A 19,912-nucleotide genomic window follows, 5' to 3' on the forward strand; every position below is an offset into this window, starting at 1 on the left:
CATAAACAGAGTATTAAATGATAAGGATGCTTTCCATTTGAATGCAATTTTAATGAATATAAGTTTTAATTAATAGGCTTAGTTAACAATGACATATGTTACTTGACTTTCAAAGTGATTTTTCTTTGAACCACCTTGAACATTAAATAATCTTCAAGGGCATTTATCTTCAGTCTATAAGAAAGGAAGGATATAAACAGAAATCAAGTTAGATGTTCAGTGTTTTTTTTTAAAGTCAAAAGTACAATCATGGCCTGCTGACACCAATTCTAATGCTCAACTTCACATCTTTTCCTTAATGCAATTCTGAGTTTACCAAGAACATTACACATCTTCAACTACAACCCTAAGAAAAGCAAAGCTAAGTGCAACAATCAAACTACTGTTCTCATAAACCAGAAGAGATGCTCCTGGAGATGAAATAGATACAAAAGCTGCCCTTAAAAGCAGATACTTTTCATAAAGTAATAGACAGACTGAATACTATCATCCATTGATAAGTCCCCTTACTCAAGAAAATCATAGGAGTTTTTAGGTAGTTCAGATTTATATGAACATTAAGTAAAGAGTCATTGAGATTTATCTGTCATAAAATCTTCTTGACAAAGAGTTACTTTTGAGTCTTTTAAACTGTCCCTTCTGAAAGAAAGATTTCTTCATTAAAAGGCATTTGCCAGTTTTAGATTTAATATGGTCACTAACTTCTTGAGAATTTTTGACTGTGAAAAACAGAGGTTAGCCAACGTCTCAAGAAGTAATAAAAGCATATTTTTTTCATATTTCATGCTTTTAATATCACTATTAAGTTTCTTAGAAGCACCAATTAGATTTGTTTTAAAAAATCATTAGTAGTTATGTTGAGGGAAAATTCTTAAACACATTCCCTTTCTCTATTAAAAAAACTAAAATGAGAAATAGACAGTTTTAAAAACATCAGTACGGAAATACATTTGTAAATAACATATCATTTCCATCAAAACCTTGAAAAATGAATACCCTATTTACACTCCCTTATGGGCTAACATGTAAAACTAAGTATTGGTTGTAATAGGTCTAACACACTTGTACAGCAGAAGCAAACACTAAAATACACTGTAGAAACAGAACCTAATCACTCAAACACTCAACATTCTCAAGTGCTTGATACTTCAAGCAGTTCTCTCCAACAGAAATATGGCATATCTGTAATTTTAGATTTTCTATAGCCACAATTAAAACACTACAAATAAACAATTGCTTTCAGTAATATATTTTATTCAAAGCAATGTATCTAAAATATTGTCATTTTGAAACATAATCAATGTAAAAATATTACTGAGATATTTTGTAATGCTTCTTTTCAATACCATTATAACTCTGTGAAACATGGTGTACATTTTACTACAGCCAGTGGATACTGAAGCTAACTAAAACTGGCTTGGGAGAGTTGATTGTGCCCATTTACAGTCAACTCTATTCCCATCAAACTTTAGTATTACCACATTGTTAGTTTGACAGTAGCTATAGTAGGAATATTTACACCACAGAAATCAGCAAATGACATAAATCATGGCTTTCCCCTGCACCCATAGAGGGTTGGTTTATCAATATACCACTGCTTTTAATACATCTCAATTTAGACCAGCCACATTTCAATTGCTAAACAGTCATAGGTAACAAGTGACTATTACATTGGACAGAGCAGACAGGTCATACATTGGACAGGTCATACAAGAAGAATCAGACTTCTGGGTTAGCAATGTATATTTGAAATGTCCAGTTTAATAGAAAATGTTATAAAGCATGCAAAGAAACAAAGTATGGCCCAATCACAAGAGACATTACACATAATGTCCCAGATAAAGTACAGACATACACTTACTAAAAAAAGACTTTAAACCAACTGGCTTTAATATGTTTAAAAGGAGAAAATAAACTACAAATAAAAGCTAAAGAAAATCAAGAGAATGATATCTTAACAAACAGAAAACAGCAATGAAGAGAATTAAACTATAAAAAGGAACCAGAAAGAATTCTGGAGCTGAAAACTAGGATAACTAAAATGAAAAATTCACTAGAGGGTTTCAACAGCAGTTTCAGCAGGCAGGAAAAAGGATCGGCAAACTTGAAAATAGGTCAATTGAGATTATCCAGTCTGAAGAGCAGAGAGAATGAAGAAAAATTAACAGCACTGATGAGACAAGCAAAACACCTTTTTTTTTTGGTGTCCTTTATGTGTACTGAACATAGGCATAATGGAACACTCAAAAGGAATAGAAAAAGGATCAGAGAGAATACTTGAAGATAAATGGCTGAGAACTTTTCAAACTTGAAAAAATATGAATCTATGCATCCGAGAAGGTTGATAAACTGCAGGAAGAATTAACACAGAGATCCATATGGAAAAATATTATAAACTGTCAAAAGCCAAAAAGAATCTTGAAAGTGGCAAGAGAGAAATGACCCATCAAGTATAAGAGATACTCAACAAGATTAACAATTTCTCAGCAGAAACTATAAAGGCCAGAAAGCAGCGAAATAACCTATCTTGCCGTAAGAATAAAACTGTCGCTAGGCATAGTGGCTCATGCCTGTAATCCCAGAACTTTGAGAGGCCGAGGCGGGTGGATCACTTGAGGGCAGGAGTTTGAGACCAGTCTGGACAACATGGTGAAACACTGTCTCTACTAAAAATACAAAAATTGGCCAGGCATGGTGGCACATGACTGTAATTCTAGCTACTCAGAGGCTGAAGCAGGAGAATCCCTTGAACCCGGGAGGCAGAGGTTGCAGTGAGCCAAGATTTGGCCCCTGGACTCCAGCCTGGGCAACAGAGTAAGACTCCATCTCAAACAAAACAAAAACAAAACTGTCAACTGAGATTCCTATATATGACACAACTATCCTTCAAAAATAAGGAAAAAGAAAGAAATTCCCAGATAAACACATGCTGAAAAAGTCTGTTGTTAGTAGACCTGTCCAACAAGAAATGCTAGAGGAAATCCTTCAGGCAAAAAGGGAAGATGACTACAAAGTAGCTCAAAGCCATTCAAAAAGAACACAAGCTAAGGTAGCTATATAGGTATTAAAAATCTAGTATTATTGTGTTTTTGAGTTGTAACTTTTTAAAATATGATTTAAAAGACAGATGCATAAAACAGTAATTGTAAATTAATGGGCACACAATGTATGAAGATGTAATTCATGACAACATACACGGGAGGGACAGAGCTACATAGAAGTGGGGGGTTGTATATAATAGATGCTAAGTTGATATTAAAAACTATTATACATTTAAAAGGTTAGTTACAGCCCCTGGTTTAACCACTAAGAAAATAATGGGAAAAAATAAATCAAAGAAAATGACAGGAATAAAAATGGTACTATTGTACTATAGTCTGAATGCATCCCTTCCAAAGCTCAGGTGCTGCAAATCTAGTAGTATTAAGAGACTGGACCTTTAAGACTTGATTAGGCCATGAGGGCTTAGTCCTCATTAATGGAATTAGGGCCCTTATAAAGGTAAAAAAAAAAAACAGCAACAGCTTCAGGTGTCATTGGCTAGCCTGTTCTCTTGTCCTTCCACAATGTGAAGACTGAAGAAGAAAGTCTTCACCAGATCAGAGGTGGGGTCTTCAACCTTGGACTTCTCAGCCTCTATAACTGTTAGATATAAATTTCTTTTATTTATAAATTAGCTGGTCTGTGGTATTCTGCTATAGCATCACAAAACAGACTAAGTTAATATATTACCAAAAAATAATTTAATGTAAAACAAGGTACTAATGGAGAACCTGAGGGACAAAAAGACATGACATCATTAAAAGCAATGAGCAAAATGCCTGGCATGGCAGCTCATGCTTGTAATCTCAGCTACTCAGGAGTCTTAGGCAGGAGGATAACTTGAGTGTAGGACTTCAAGGTTACAGTGAGCTATGATCACGCCACTGCACTCCAGCCTAGGTTAAGAATAAGATTCTGCATCCAAAAAATAAAATGAGCAAAATGGCCAAAATGAATCCTTCTTACCAGTAATTATTTTAATGATAAATATGTTAAGCTCCAATCAAAAGAAAAAAATTGAAGAATGTTTAAAAACACATAATCAACTTACAGCTCTAAGAAACTGACTTTGCATCCAAAAACACATAATAGGTTAAAAGTTAAAGGATGCAAAAAGATATTTCATGAAGAGTAACCAAATTAGAGCTGGAAAGTCAATATCAATATCAGGAAAAATACTTTAAGTAAAAAATTGTTATGAGACAATAAAGGACATGTCCTTAATGGTTATAGATGAGTTTTGGTAGTTTATGTGTTTCTACGAATTTACTTACTTTGTCTGTGTTATTTACCTCATTGGTGTATAGTTGTTTATAGTATTATTTTATTACCCTTTTCATTTCTATAATGTTAGTAGTAATGTCCCCACTTTCTTTTATGAATTGAATCTTCTTTATGAGTCTAGATAAAGGTTTTTTAAAAACTGATTCAATTTCTTTACATGCTATGGTTTTATTTGGACTGGTTTTTTTTTTTTATTGTACTTTAGGTTCTGGGGTACATGTGCAGATCATGCAGCGTTGTTGCATAGGTACATACAAGGCAATGTGGTTTGCTGCCTCCATCCCCTCATCATCTATATCTGGCATTTCTCCCCATGTTATCCCTCCCTAACCTCCGCTGTCCCTCCCCTACCCCCACCTACTGATCCCAGTGTATGATGCTCCCTCCCTGTGTCCATGTGTTCTCATTGTTCGACACTTGCCTATGAATGAGAACATGCAGTGTTTGATTTTGTTCTTGTGTCAGTTTGCTGAGAATGATGGTTTCCAGATTCATCCATGTCCCTACGAAGGACACGAACTCATTGTTTTTTATGGCTGTGTAGCATTCCACAGTGATATGTGCCACATTTTCTTTGTCCAGTCTGTCATTAATGGGCATGTGGGTTGGTTTCAGGTCTTTACTATTGTAAATAGTGCCGCGATGAACATACGTGTGCATGTCTTTATAATAGAATGATTTATAATCCTTTGGGTATATATCCAGTAATGGGATTGCTGGGTTAAATGGAATTTCTATATGTAAATCCTTGAGGATCACCACACTGTCTTCCACAATGGTTGAACTAATTTACACTCCCACCAACAATGTAAAAGTGTTCCTATTTTTCCACAACCTCTCCAGCATCTGTTGTCTCCATATTTTTTAATGATCGCCATTCTAACTGGTGTGGGATGGTATTTCAATGTGGTTTTGATTTGCATTTCTCTAATGACCAGTGATGATGAGCATTTTTTCATATGTATGTCAGCCTCACATAAGTCTTCCTTTGAAAAGTGTCTGTTCACATCCTTTGCCCACTTTTGAATGGGTTTGTTTGTTTTTTTCTGGTAAATCTGTTTTAGTTCTTCGTAGATTCTGGATGGGTAGACTGCAAAAATTTTTTCCCCATTCTGTTGGTTGCCTGTTCGCTCTAATGAATGTTTCTTTTGCTGTACAGAAGCTCTTAAGTTTAATTAGATCCGATTTGTCTATTTTGGCTTTTGTTGCCAATGCTTTTGGTGTTTTAGTCATGAAGCCCTTGCCTATGCCGATGTCCTGAATGGTTTTTATGGTGTTAGGACTTATGTTTAGATCTTTAATCTATCTGGAGTAATTGTAGTGTAAGGTGTCAGGAAGGGGTCCAGTTTCTGCTTTCTACACATGGGTAGCCACTTTTCCCAACACCACTTATTAAACAGAAAATCCTTTCCCCATTGCTGGTTTTTGTCAGGTTTGTCAAAGATCAGATGATTGTAGATGTGTGGTGCTGCTTCCAAGGCCTCTGTTCTGTTCCACTGGTCTATATCTCTGTTTTAGTACCAGTACCATGCTGTTTTGGTTACTGTGGACTTATAGTATATTTTGAAGTCAGGCAACGTGATGCCTCCAGCTTTGTTCTTTTTGCTTAGGATTGTTTTGGCTATGCAGGCTCTCTTTTGGTTCCATATGAAGTTTGAAGTGGTTTTTTCCAGTTCAGTGAAGAAGGTCATTGGTAGCTTGATGGGGACAGCGTTGAATCTATAAATTACTTTGGGCAGTATGGCTATTTTCACGATATTGATTCTTCCCAACCATGAGCATGGAATGTTTTTCTATTTGTTTGTGTCCTCTCTTATTTCCTAGAGCAGTGGTGCCTAGTTTTCCTTGAAGAGGTCCTTTACATCCTTTGTTAGTTGTCTTCCTAGGTTTTTTACTCTCTTTGTAGCAATTGTGAATGGGAGTTCCCTTTTGATTTGGCTGTTTGTCTGTTGTTGGTGTATACAAATGCTTGTGATTTCTGTACATTGATTTTGTATCCTAAGACTTTGCTGAAGTTGCTTATCAGTTTCAGGAGATTTTGGGCTGAGACAATGGGGTCTTCTAAATATACAATCATGTCATCTACAAATAGAGACAATTTTACTTCCTCCTTTCCTAACTGAATATCCTTTATTTCTTTTTCTTGCCTGATTGCTCTGGCTAGAACTTCCAATACTATATTGAATAGGAGTGGTGAGAGAGGGCATCCTTGTCTAGTGCCAAATTTCAAAGGGAATGCTTCCAGTTTTTGTCCACTCAGTATGATATTGGCTCTGGCTTTGTCATAAATAGCTTTTATTATTTTGTGATATGTTCCATCAATACCTAGTTTATTGAGGGTTTTTTAGCATAAAGGGCTACTGAATTTTGTTGAAGGCCTTCTCTGCATCTATTGAGACAATTATGTGGTTTTTGTCTTTGGTTCTGGTTCTGTGATGGCATATGTTTATGGACTTGTATATGTTGAACGAGCCTTGCATCCCTGGAATGAAGCCCACTTCGTCGTGATGAATAAGCTTTTTGATTTGCTCTTGCAATTGGTTTGCCCATATTTTATTGAAGATTTTTGCATCGATATTCATCATGGATATTGGCCTGAAGGTTTCTTTTTTTTGTTGAGTCCCTGCCTGGTTTTGGCATCAGGATGATGTTGGTCTCATAAAATGAGTTAGGGAGGATTCCCTCTATTTGTATTGTTTGGAACAGTTTCAGAAGGAATTGTACTAGCTACTCTTTGTACGTCTGGTAGAATTCAGCTGTAAACCCGTCTTGACCTGGACTTTTTTTAGTTAGGCTATTAATTGCTGCTTCAACTTCAGCGCCTATTATTGGTCTATTCAGCGTTTCAACTTCTTCCTGGTTTAGGCTTGGGAGGGTGAAAGTGTCCAGGAATTTTTCCATTTATTCCTGATTTACTGGTTTGTGTGCATAGAGTTGTTTGTAGTAATCTCTGACAGTAGTTTGTATTTCTGTGGAATCAGTGGTGATGTCCCCTTTATCGTTTTTTATTGCATCTATTTGATTCTTCTCTCTTTTCTTTTTTATTAGTCTGGCTAGCCAGCTATCTATTTTGTTGATCTTTTCAAAAAACCAGCTCCTGGATTTGTTGATTTTTTGAAGGGTTTTTTATGTCTCTATCTCCTTCAGTTCTGCTCTGATCTTAGTTATTTCTTGTCTTCTGCTAGCTTTTGAGTTTTTTGGATCTTGCTCCTCTAGCTCTTTAAATTTTGATGATAGGGTGTCGATTTCAGATTTTTCCTCACTTCTCATGTGGGAATTTATTGCTATAAATTTCCCTCTATACACTGCTTTAAATGTGTCCTAGAGATTCTGGTTATGTTGTGTCTTCGTTCTCGATGGTTTTGATGAACATCTTTATTTCCACCTTCCTTTCATTTTTAATCCAGTTGACATTCAGGAGCCAGTTGTTCAGTTTCCATGAAGTTGTGTGGTTCTGAGTTAGTTTCTTAATCCTGAGTTCTAGTTTGATTGCACTGTGGTCTGAGAGACTGTGATGATTTCCATTCTTTTGCATTTGCTGAGGAGTGATTTACTTCCAATTATGTGGTTGACTTTAAAGTATGATGTGGTGCTAAGAAGAATGTATATTCAATGGATTTGGGGTGGAGAGTTCTGTAAATATCTATTAGGTTTGCTTGGTCCAGAGTGTTCGAGTCCTGGATTTCCTTGTTGATTTTCTGTCTTGTTGATCTAATATTGACAGTGGAGTGTTAAAGTCTCCCAATATTATTGTGTGGGAGTCTAAGTCTCTTTATAGGTCATTAAAAACTTGATTTATGTATCTGGGTGCTCCTGTATTAGGTGCATATATATTTAGGATGGTTAGCTCTTCTTGTTGTATTGATCTTTTTACCATTATGTAATGCCCTTGTTTGTCTCTTTTGATCTTTGTTGGTTTGAAGTCCGTTTTATCAGAGACTAGGATTGCCACTCCTGCTTTTTTTTGTTCTCCATTTGCTTGGTAAATCTTCTTCCATCCCTTTGAGTCTGTGTGTGCCTTGCACATAATATGTGTCTCCTGAATACAACACACCCATGGGTTTTGGCTTTTTATGCAATTTACCAGTCTTTGTCTTTAGATTGGGGCATTTAGTCCATTTACATTTTATGTTAATATTGTTATGTGTGAATTTGATCCTGCCATTTTGTTACTGGTTGGTTGTTTAGCCCTTTGATTGGCATAATTTCTTCATTGTGTCATTGGTCTTTACCATTTTGTTCTTTTTTGCAGTGGCTGGTACTGGTTGTTCTTTTCTGTGTTTAGTGCTTCCTTGAGGAGCTCTTGTAGGACAGGTCTGGTAGTGATGAAATCTCTCAGCAATTGCTTGTCTGTAAAGGATTTTATTTCTCCTTCACTTATGAAGCTTAGTTTGCCTGGATATGAAATGCTAGGTGGAAAGTTCTTTTCTTTAAGGATGTTGAATATTGACCCCCACTCTCTTCTGGCTTGTAGGGTTTCTGCTGAGAGATCTCTGGCTGCCCTTTGCATTTTTTTCCTTCATTTCAATCCTGGTGAATCTGATGATTATGTGCCTTGGGGTTGCTCTTCTTAAGGAATATCTTTGTGGGGTTCTCTGTATTTCCTGTATTTGAATGTTGGCCTGCCTTGCTAGGTTGGGGAAGTTCTCCTGGATAATATCCTGAAGAGTGTTTTCCAGCTTGGATTCATTCTCCCCATCATGTTCCAGTAAACTGATCAAGCAGAGGCTGGGTCTTTTCATATAATCCCGTATTTCTTGGAGGCTTTGTTCATTTCTTTTTACTCTTTTTTCTCTTTTCTTGCCTTCTCATTTTATTTCATTTCTAATATCCTTTCTGCTGCTTGATTGATTTGGCTATTGAAACTTGTGTATGCTTCACGAAGTTCTTGTGCTGTATTTTTCAACTCCGTCAAGTCATTTATGTTCGTCTCTAAGCTGGTTATTCTAGTTAGCATTTCAGCTAACCTTTTTTCAAGGTTCTTAATTCCTTTGCATTGGGTTAGAACATGTTCCTTTAGCTCAGAGAAGTTTGTTATTACCCACCTTCTGAAGCCTGCTTCTGTTAATTCATCAAATTCGTTCTCCATCGTGCTTTGTTCTCTCGCTGGTGAGGAGTAGTGGTCTCATGGCGGGGAAGAGGCATTCTGGTTTTTGATGGTTTCATCCTTTTAAACTGTTTTTTTCCCATCTTGTTGGATTTACCTAACTTTGATCTCAGGTAGCTGCTTAGGGAGGTGGCTTTTCCTATGTCTGCCTGCAGAGGCGCTGCTGGGCTGCCACAGATTCAGTGGAGCTGCTGTGTATTTTTCCTGGGTCTTTTATCAGGAAAATTAGGCTGGCTTCTGCAATGGCAGTTGCTCTTCCCCCTCCAAGCTCTATAGTTCCTGGTGTCTCTCTAACTGGTGTTCTGACTGCGAAACTCTGAAGTGAGAGTTTTTTCTGGGGTGCGAGTAGCTCCATCCTGCCACTTTCTGGCTTTCTTGGCATCAGCCAGTGCTTCTGCCTAGATCTGTGCTGACAGCCCCGGCACCAGGCAAAGTTGCTGTTCAGCCCTGTTCAGGCAGGTCACAGAGGCTTTTTAGCCTGGCAAAGATCTCCTATTTGGTGGGTTGTAGAGGGTTTGGGTGAAGCACTGTAATCAAACCCAAGTCCTAGAGTGGGAGATCCCCCAGTCCTCCAGTCAGTTGCACGCACCTCCTGGGTGGGGCAGTGTCCCTTCTTGCCTCAACTTGCCCTATTTGGTTTATATCCACTGTCCAACCAGCCCCACAAAATGAACCTGGTACCTCGTTTGGAATTGTGGAGACCACTCAGCTTCTGCATCTCTCTCACTGGGAGCTGTGTTCCAGAGCTGCCTCTTATTCAGCCATCTTGGGATCCCCCTCAACAACCAATCTTCTTTCTTCTTTTCTAATCTTGTTTGTTTTTCTTGCTTTATTGCACTGCTTTAAATCCTACTTTATAGGATTTCAAATCATTTACATTTGTAATGGATTTTAAAGACCCTGACTATGATCTGCCTGGGTTACTGTTTCATGTCTCCTGTTGTTGGGTAAAATGTTTTTACAGATGTCAATTAGGTAAAGCTAGTTGATAGTATTGTTCAAGGCTTCTATATCCTTACTGACTTTCTGCCTGCTTGTTCTGTTAATTACTAAGAGGAGTGCTGAAGTCTTGTCTCCAAATGTAACTGTGGATTTGTCTAGTTCTCTTTTTAGATCTCTGTTATTAATTCATGCATTTTGAAGCTATGTTCTTGGGGCATAAATATTTATAATTTTTATATCTTTTTTTTTTTTTTTTTTTTTTTGAGACGGAGTTTCGCTCTTGTTACCCAGGCTGGAGCGCAATGGTGCGATCTCGGCTCACCGCAATCTCCGCCTCCTGGGTTCAGGCAATTCTCCTGCCTCAGCCTCCTGAGTAGCTGGGATTACAGGCACGCGCCACCGTGCCCAGCTAATTTTTTGTATTAGTAGAGACGGGGTTTCACCATGTTGACCAGGATGGTCTCGATCTCTTGACCTCGTGATCCACCCGCCTCGGCCTCCCAAAGTGCTGGGATTACAGGCTTGAGCCACCGCGCCCGGCCAATTTTTATATCTTGATGGTAAATTGACTGCTGTGTATTTCTCTTTTCAGGGAGGAGAGGGGAATAAATGCAGGGGTGCCCATTTTCTTTGGCCGTATTCTGTTGTTTAATTGCTGTTTCTTAATCTGGATACCAAGCTCATTAATTTTCAGTGATTTTTATAACACTAGTAAGGTAAATTAAAAAGGAAAGAGAAATGTGATCCTATAAGTATGCTTTTTAAAAAAAGTCAGCAATGCCAACTGAGTCACAATGATCTCTTTTCTGATCACCAACATTTTGATTACTTAAAACATCTATTTCTTGGCCAGGAGTGGTGGCTCACATCTGTAATCCCTTTGAGAGGCCAAGGCAGGCAGATCACCCAAAGTCAGGAGTTCAAGACTCCTGGACTTTGGACAGCATGGTGAAACCCCGTCTCTACAAAAATACAAAAATTAGCCAGGCATGATGGAGCCTGCCTGTGATCCCAGCTACTCAAGAGGCTGAAGCGGGAGACTCGCTTGAACCCAGGAGGCAGAAGCTGCAGTGAGTCAAGTTGCTGCCATTGTACTCCAGCCTGGAAAACAGAGTGATGAGACTCTGTCTTGGAAAAAAAAAAAAAAATCTATTTCCTATATTTGAAGGTATCTTTCTCAAGTAGTTTTCTCTGAGATTAAAAATAACCGCATTGAGTTCTACCTTACGTGCATTTTAATGATGTTTTCCTTAACTCTCATTCAACATTTTAATGTACATTTGGAGTTTTCAAGATCTAATCTGCACTTAGGCCAACCTGCAAAATGCAACCTTAACAAAATGTTTTACATGGAATTTTCATTCATTAACTCTCTGCCCTTTAAAATACAGTCCACCAGCTGCTTCACTCTACTGAGAACCACTCAATGAAGACATCATATAAAAGGAAAATATTATTTACAGCTTGCCCACATGCACTGTACAACTGTGTTCATCTCAGATAAAAGGTTACAATGCAGGTCTAAAGGGTAATGTGAAAATTACTAACCAGCTTCAACTAAGTAAGGAATATACTTATGGATCAAGGGCAAATGGAGAAATACAGTGGAGTCAAAAGCAAAGAGTATATGAACATAGTCATTACTATTAACTATAAACATTAATTTTCTTGAGATGTTACCATATTGACTATTTTTTTAAAAGGTGATTTTTTTATGACTGCTAAAAAAACCTCTCATTTCTTCTAGATGTCCTATCACATTTGTTGGTGGTAGTTTGTAACCTTTTCTATAACTAGAATATCATTCATAACCCGCTTACTCTCCAGCTGATGACCTTACTTTATTTACAAGGAAGAATAAGACCAGTTTATACATTCCGTCAACTTTCCTTTGCTGTATCTTAACTATTTCCTCTGTATCCCACACTGCTGAGGGGTATGACTTTCTCTGTCACCATCCTTTGGTTCAAATATATATCTTCTTTCTGCCAATAAGTTACTTTTTCAATTGTGTCTTTGAGTTCCTATTTGCCTCTCTCTGTAAACCACCATGCAAACTCTAGGATCCACGTCATTTAAACATTTTTAAAGCACCAACTCATTGGATTACTATGAGACAGAAATTTAAGTAAAAATCCAGTCCTCCTTTCAGGAAACTCACAAACTGTTGGGAAACATAAACAGGTAAACAAATAATTACAATCAAGTGTAACAAAGTTAAGAGCAAAGGCATGTACAATACAGTCATGGTATAAATGAAAGAGAGCTTGATTCTGCTTGGTTAGAGAGATATTTCCTTTCTTTTATATCTTCATCAAGCCCACACTATCTGACAGTTCTTTTCTCCTCTTCCTACAGATAGGCTTAGGTCTTTAACCCAGAAATCAATAACCTCCTGATGCTTAAGCTAATACCACTCTAACATCCTCTTTACTGGTACTATTATTTTTTTTTTCTTGAGACAGGGTCTCACTCCACTGCCAGCACTGGAGGGCAGTGGCACGATCACGGCTCACTGCAGCCTCAGCTTCCCAGGCTCAGGTGATTCTCCCCCTCAGCCTCCTGAGTAGCTGGGGCTAGATGTGCACACCACCACACCCTGCTAATTTTTTGTATTTTTTGTAGAGACTGATTTTTGCCATGATGCTCAGGCTGGTCTTGAATGCCTGGGCTCAAGCAATCTGCCTGCCTCAGCCTTCCTAAGTGCTAGCATTACAGGCACAAGCCACTGCACCTGGCCTGGCACATTTTTGAAAAGGTTATTTACTGTCTTTCATTCACTAATTTTTTAAGCAACTATAATCTTGGTTTTGGTTTCCACCATTTTACCTCACTGAAGTCAATGTCAAATAATCCCCTCAGCATATCTAACCACCTTTTCTCAGTTCTCTTCATTAAAATAAAAAAAAATAAATAAATAAAAATAAAAATCTGTGCTACAAGGGACTTTGTGGAACTTATTCTCTTCTCAAAATTTTCTCCTTGACTTTTGTGATACTTCCTTCTCTAAAGTATTTTCTCCCTCTCTCCCCATTTCTGTTCAGTCTTCATTGATCTCACCTCCTGTCAATGCTTGACAAAGAGAAGGATTAGCCAAGATTCCATTTCGAAACACAGCTTTTGACTCCCTACTTTTTCTCTCCCCCAGCAAACTCATGATAATAAGCTCTAAAGTAGAGTGGAGTTGAGAAGGTCTGGCTTCAATTTTTGGTTCTATCAGTCACTGACTTCCTACCTATGCACCATGGCATGTTACATCCTAGGACTCCATAAAAGAGAATGGCTTTCTAATATTCTAACCTATGCTACAATTCTAACTGAAAAGACCATCAGATTTCTAGTCCTAAATTCTCTAATGCCCCAAATCCACATTAATGCCATTTACAGGAAGGCATAATATGTTAACACAGATAGGTTAAAAGCTTGAAATTTTTTTAAAAAGGTGATTCTTTATGATTTCTAAAAAAAAGCCACTAATTATCTCTATCAAATTTGTTAGCAGCAGTTTCTGATCACTAAAATTAAGTCTCCCAAACCAAAACCAACTATACTTTCTTTAAGTTACCTATTAGTATTTATGTATTGGTGCCACTATCCTAAGCTTGATAGTCTTTCATTTGCACATTCTCTCTCCCTAATTCCCAACCTTCGTGCTAGGCCTAATTCAAAGGGCATCTCTTCCATAAAGGGTTCCTTCGCCTCTTCTGCTGGTTATATAGTCTTTCTCTCATCAGAAGACCCAAGACAATCTTGGTTTATGTTCTGTTTTTTTTTTTTTGTTTTTTCCCCAGACACTGGTTTTGTGGGAACAGGATTTATATCTGATTCTTCCTTGCATAACCCATAGCACCTTAACACTGTTTTGCTCAAAGCACTAAAAAAATTCTGTAAGATTTGTTATCTGAACTTTGGACACAGAAGCAGCAGTAAAGTTGTCGAGAGTAGCAATCTTCTTTAAATAAAAATAACTATTTAAAGATGTATGATGATTTAGATGTTCTAACTCTAAAATATATAATGTTCTTCTTAAGCTAAGGAAGCAGAAATTCTTTCCCAGTTCCTTCAAAATTCCAGTCAACTTGTAAGCACACTATAGAAAATAGTCTTTGCTATGTCACAATATTAATTTTTTAAAGGCAGACTTACTAAAAAAAGTACTCTTAAACATTTGGTTTTACAATTTGAGCATTTCTTTCTTATTTCCTTTGTTCATAAGACAAAGTATTTTGACAAACTATTAGGCCTACCATCAGAAGTGTAGATTAAACATAGCAGTAACTGATGCCTATCAGAACATTCAGCCAGTACGTACTACATTATCATCTGCTCAGAAAACAATTTCCCAAAATTAAATATGCTGTCATTAATTTTAAGCTTCATTAATAAGCTTCCATGCATTCCTCAAATATTTTATTTTTAAAGATGTAGTCCTCAATTGAGATAGCAAAACAAATTAAGGTGGGGAAAAAGGTTTCCAGCTTCCTTTATGACTAGGAAAAATTAAAATGCAGTTTAGCAGAAAGAAGAACTAAAATTTCTTAAGAGTCTAAACTAGTAAAGTCAAGGTTTTAGCTTAATTCATCTTGACAATAAGATGTGTCTGGTGTGAGGCCTGACAAGCAGTACACAGCATCATTGCAAGAACATTAAATAAAACTGAGACATCTGTCCGAGGCCTCATTACTGCAGAGGCAAAGAACAGAGTCTAACCTACCTGGCTTATCCCTCCAGGAGAGATCTTGTATGACTGCAACTTTTGCTTCAGCAGCTCCGGATCACTGTGACGGAATGGGCACCCTGACAACAAAAAATAAGCCAGCATACAAACAAGGTTATTTACCCACAACTGAGCACAATACCACATGAGAGACCATCTAAGCTTCCCCCAGTTGTGTAACAGCTTATTAATAAAAAAGCTAATTGCCCATGGGTACATCTGCTTTCCTCTTTTTTATCTAAATGATGACTTAGCTGTATGGTTATCAGGGCACTACAGGCTCAAGAGTTACATAAAACATTGCAGCATTCTCAGGTTAAGACGTCCATTCAACAGGAAAAAGGGAAACAGCTTTAATTAAGTTCCTTGCTAACAAGCTCAAAGAATCACAAAATAGCTGTATAATAGTTTATTTTAAAACTTTATACAATCTTATTATGTTCTAGTCTAAAAAATACATAAAATGTATATGAGAGAAGGAAGATAATGTAAACAAGAAAAACGTGCAAACTCTGAGAAATATAAAAATTTAACATCATTTTCAAATGTAAACTATATGTCTATTTCCTAAAGCATAGAATCTATAAAAATTTTTAAAGAATCATGGATGGAAATGAGATAAACAAATAAAAGGCTACTAGAAATATTCATATAAATAAGAATACAGAAGAATTGAAATCTAAAAATTGTTTTAGGATAAAATCTAGAAAATTTTACATATTTTAATAAGAAACTGCAATGGTAAGTTCAAAATACTTACTTGAAAATTTAATATAGAAAAGTCTTATTTTTTTGAGTCATATAGACAGATCTGTAAGTTAATTAGAAATAATTCTGCATTTTTCACAGATTAGAAAATCTAGAGGAAATGAGTAAGTTCCAGGAAACATACAACCCTCTGAGACTGAACCAGAAAGTGAAAATCTGAGCAGACCAATAATGAGGTCTGAAATTAAATCAGTAACAAAAAGCCTATCAACCAGAAAAAGCCCTGGAACAGGCAGATTCACAGCCAAATTCTACCAGATGTACAAAGAAGAACTGGTACCAACCCTACCAAAACTATTCCAAAAAACTGAGAAGGAGAGACTCCCCATTAACTCAATTTATGAAGCCAGCATCACCCTGATACCAAAATCTGGCAGAGACACAATGAAAAAAGAAAACTTCTGGCCATTATCTCTGATGATTATAGAATCAAAAATCCTCAACAAAATACTAGCAAACTGAATCCAGCAGCACATCAAAAAGCTAATTCACCATTATCAAATAGTCTTTATTTCTGGGATGCGAGTCTGACTCAACACATGCAAATCAATAAAAGTGATTCACCACATCAACAGAATTAAAAACAAAAACCATATTATCATTTCAATAGACAGAAAAAGCTTTCAGTAAAATCCAGTATCCCTTCATGATAAAAACTCTCAGAAAACCAGGTACCAAAGGAATATATCTCAAAATTATAAGAACTAACATCATACTGGATGGGCAAAAGCTCAAATTATTCCCCTTGAGAACTGGAACAAGACAAGGATGCCCACTCTTACCATTCTTTTTCAAACTACTACTAGAAGTCCTAGCCAGAGCAATCAGGCTAAAGAAAGAAAGAAAAGGCCAGCACGGTGGTTCACGCCTGTAATCCCAGCACTTTGGGAGGCCAAGGCAGGCAGATCACCTGAGGTTAGGAGTTTGAGACCAGCCTGGCCAACAGAGTGAAACCCTGTCTCTCCTAAAAATATAAAAAATTAGCCTGGCATGGTGGTGCACAGCTGTAATCTCAGCTACTCAGGAGGCTGAAGCAGGAAAATCACTTGAACCCAGGAGGTGGAGGTTGCAGTGAGCCGAGATCATGCTATTGCACTCCAGCCTGGACAACAAGAACAAAACTTCATCTCAAAAAAGAAATAAAAAATACCCAAATAGGAAAAGAAGTCAAACTATCTTTCTTTGCTGATATGATTCTATACCTAGAACCCCCTAAAGAATCTGTCAAAAAGCTCCTAGAACTAATAAATGACTTCAGCGAAGTTTCAAGATACAATATTAATGTAAAAAAATTAGTAGCATTTCTTTTTTCTTTGTTAGACAGAGTCTTAATCTGTCACCGGTGCAGTGGTGCGATCTCGGCCTCTGCCTCCCGGGTTTTGTAGTTCATGCAATTCTTGTATCTCAGCCTCCTGACTAGCTGGAATTATAGGCACATGCTAGCATGCCTGGCTAATTTTTGTTTTTTAATTTCAGTAGAGATGAGGTTGCACCCTTTTGGCCAGGCTGGTCTTGAATTCCTGACCTCAAGTGATCTCCCCGCATTGGCCTCCCAAATAACTGGTATTACTGGCATGATCTACCATGCCCAGCCTTAAAAATCAGTATCATTTCTATATACCAACAGTGTTCAAGCTGAGAGCCAAATCAAAAACGCAATGCCGTTTACAGTAGCCACACACACACAAAAATATCTGGGAATACATCTAAGCAATGAAGTAAAGATCTCTACAAGGAGAACTACAAATGCTGCTGAAAGAAATCAGAGACAACACAAACAGAAAAACATTCCATGCTCATGGACTGGAAGAATCAATAGCATTAAAATGGCCATACCACCGTTAAGGAATGTACAGAATGCTGATCAAAGAAATCAGAGGCAACACTAACAGAAAAACATTCCAGGTTCATGGATTGGAAGAATCAACATACCATCCTAAGTAATGTACAGATGCAGTGCTATTCCTATCAAACTACCAATGTTATTTTTCACAGAATAAGAAAATAACTATTCTAAAATTCATATGGAACTTAAAAAGAGCCTAAATAACCAAAGCAGTCCTGAGCAAAAGGAACGAAGCCAGAGACATCACTCTGCCTAACTCCAAACTATACTATAAAGCTATCATAACTAAAACAGCATGGTACTGGTACAAAAACAGACACATAAACCAATGAAACAGAATACAGAATCAGAAATAAGACAGCATACCTACAACTATGTGATCTTCAACAAAGTCAATAAAAACACGCAATGGAGAAAGGACGTCCTATTCAATAAATGGTGCTGGAATAACCAGTTAGCACAGAGATGAAAATTCTAAGAAAGAATAAAAAAGAAATGCTAGAGATCAAAAACACTAAAACAGAAATGAAGAATGTCTTCAATGGGTTCATCAGCAGACTGGGCATGACTGGGGAAAATTCTTGGATCTTGTGGATATGACAAATAGAAACTTCTGAAACTAAAAAGAAAAAAGAAAAAAAGACTGGGTTAAAAAAAAAAAAAAACTAGAACACAATACCCAAGAACTGTGGGACAACTATAAAAGGTATAACATATGTGTAACTGAAATACCAAAAGGGAAAAAAAAGAAAGAACAGAAGCACAGATGGGGAAAAAACATTTGCAAAAAAGAAAACTGATAAAGTACTGTTATGCAAAATACACAATGAACTCTTGAAATTCAACATAAGAAAATGACCTGATTTTAAAATGGGCAAAAGACCCTTCACCAAAGAAGATATACAGATGGCAAGTATGCTTATGAGAAGACTTCAACATAATGCCAGTAGGGTATTGTAAATAAAAACATGGATTGGAAGAATCAACATATCATCCTAAGTAATGTACAGATTACAAAGAAATACCCCTACACATCTATTAGAATGGCCAAAATACAAAACATGACAACACCAAATGCTTTAAGAATTTGTAGTGACATGAACTCTCATTTATTGCTGGTGGGAATGAAAAATGGTACAGCCACTTTGTCACTTTATGATCCAGTAATCCTGTTCCGTGGTATTAACCCAAACAAAATGAAAACTTCTATCTACACAGCAACCTCAACACAGGTATTTACAGCACCTTAAACACAACTGCCAAAACTTGGAAGCAACTAAGATGTCCCTCAGAAGGTCAACGAATAAATAATCTGTGGTACATCTAGACAATGGGATATTATTCAGGACAAAAAAGAAATCCATTAACAAGCCACGAAAAGACATAAAGGAAACTTAAATGCATATTAGCAAGTTCAGAAGTCAATCTGAAAAGACTATATGATTCTAACTATATGACATTCCTTAAAAAGGTAGAACTATAGAGACAGTTAAAGGATAAATGGTTGCCAGAGATTAGGGGAAGAAAAGGATGAACAGGTAAAACACAGAATTTTTAGGGCAATGAAACTATTCTTTAGAATACTACAATGGTAGATACCTGTCATTAAAAATATGCCCAAACCCATATAATATACAACACCAAGAATTCACCCTAATGTAAACTATGGGCTTTGGATGATAAGGATGTGTCAATTTAGGTTCATCGATTGTGGTGTGGGATACTGATAGGCAGGTTGTACGTGTGTCAGGGTGTGAAGGTATATGGGAACTCTGAACTTCCCACACGATTGTGCTGTGAACCTAAAACAGCTCTAAAAAATTGTTTATTAATTTTTTATAAAGGAGTAAGTAAATTTTTCCAACAAATAATGAGTTTACTAAGTGCTAAGGATAATATTTCTTGAATGACAGAGTTTAACCTAAATACAAAATAGTAACAGAATGCACTGGGATAAACAAGATACAATTTAACAGAAATAAAGTTTTGCATTTAAACTAATAAAAACCAACTGATTAAGAGACAAATGCTAAAACCTGGACATTTACAGACAAATTCCTGGGAGTTTTACTTGGCCACAAACTTAATCATAGGTTAACTGCCTGGTATGGCTGCTAGGTTAAGAAAAACTTCAGCTTTTCTCAACAGAAGTATCTGGATCTATGGTTTTCAAACTTTAGAAGACAAAAAACTCACCCAGTGTACT

The 19,912-nt window shown here is 36.9% G+C and overlaps 1 protein-coding gene across 4 annotated transcripts in view; it reads right to left on the reverse strand.

The window, feature by feature from the left end:
• PRIM2 (DNA primase subunit 2) overlaps positions 1-19,912 on the reverse strand; it is a 462,179-nt gene that overhangs the window by 18,132 nt on the left and 424,135 nt on the right. For all 4 annotated transcript variants that reach the window (XM_064360945.1, XM_012441560.2, XM_012441561.2 and 1 more), the window contains exon 12: positions 15,090-15,172. In XM_064360945.1, coding sequence (XP_064217015.1) covers positions 15,090-15,172 — 83 coding nt within the window. The remainder of the gene's footprint in view (positions 1-15,089; positions 15,173-19,912) is intronic.

Source organism: Aotus nancymaae, unplaced genomic scaffold, assembly GCF_030222135.1.
Source record: "Aotus nancymaae isolate 86718 unplaced genomic scaffold, 86718_ANA_hifiasm-v0.15.2.pri h1tg000040l, whole genome shotgun sequence".
Lineage (NCBI taxonomy): Eukaryota > Metazoa > Chordata > Mammalia > Primates > Aotidae > Aotus > Aotus nancymaae.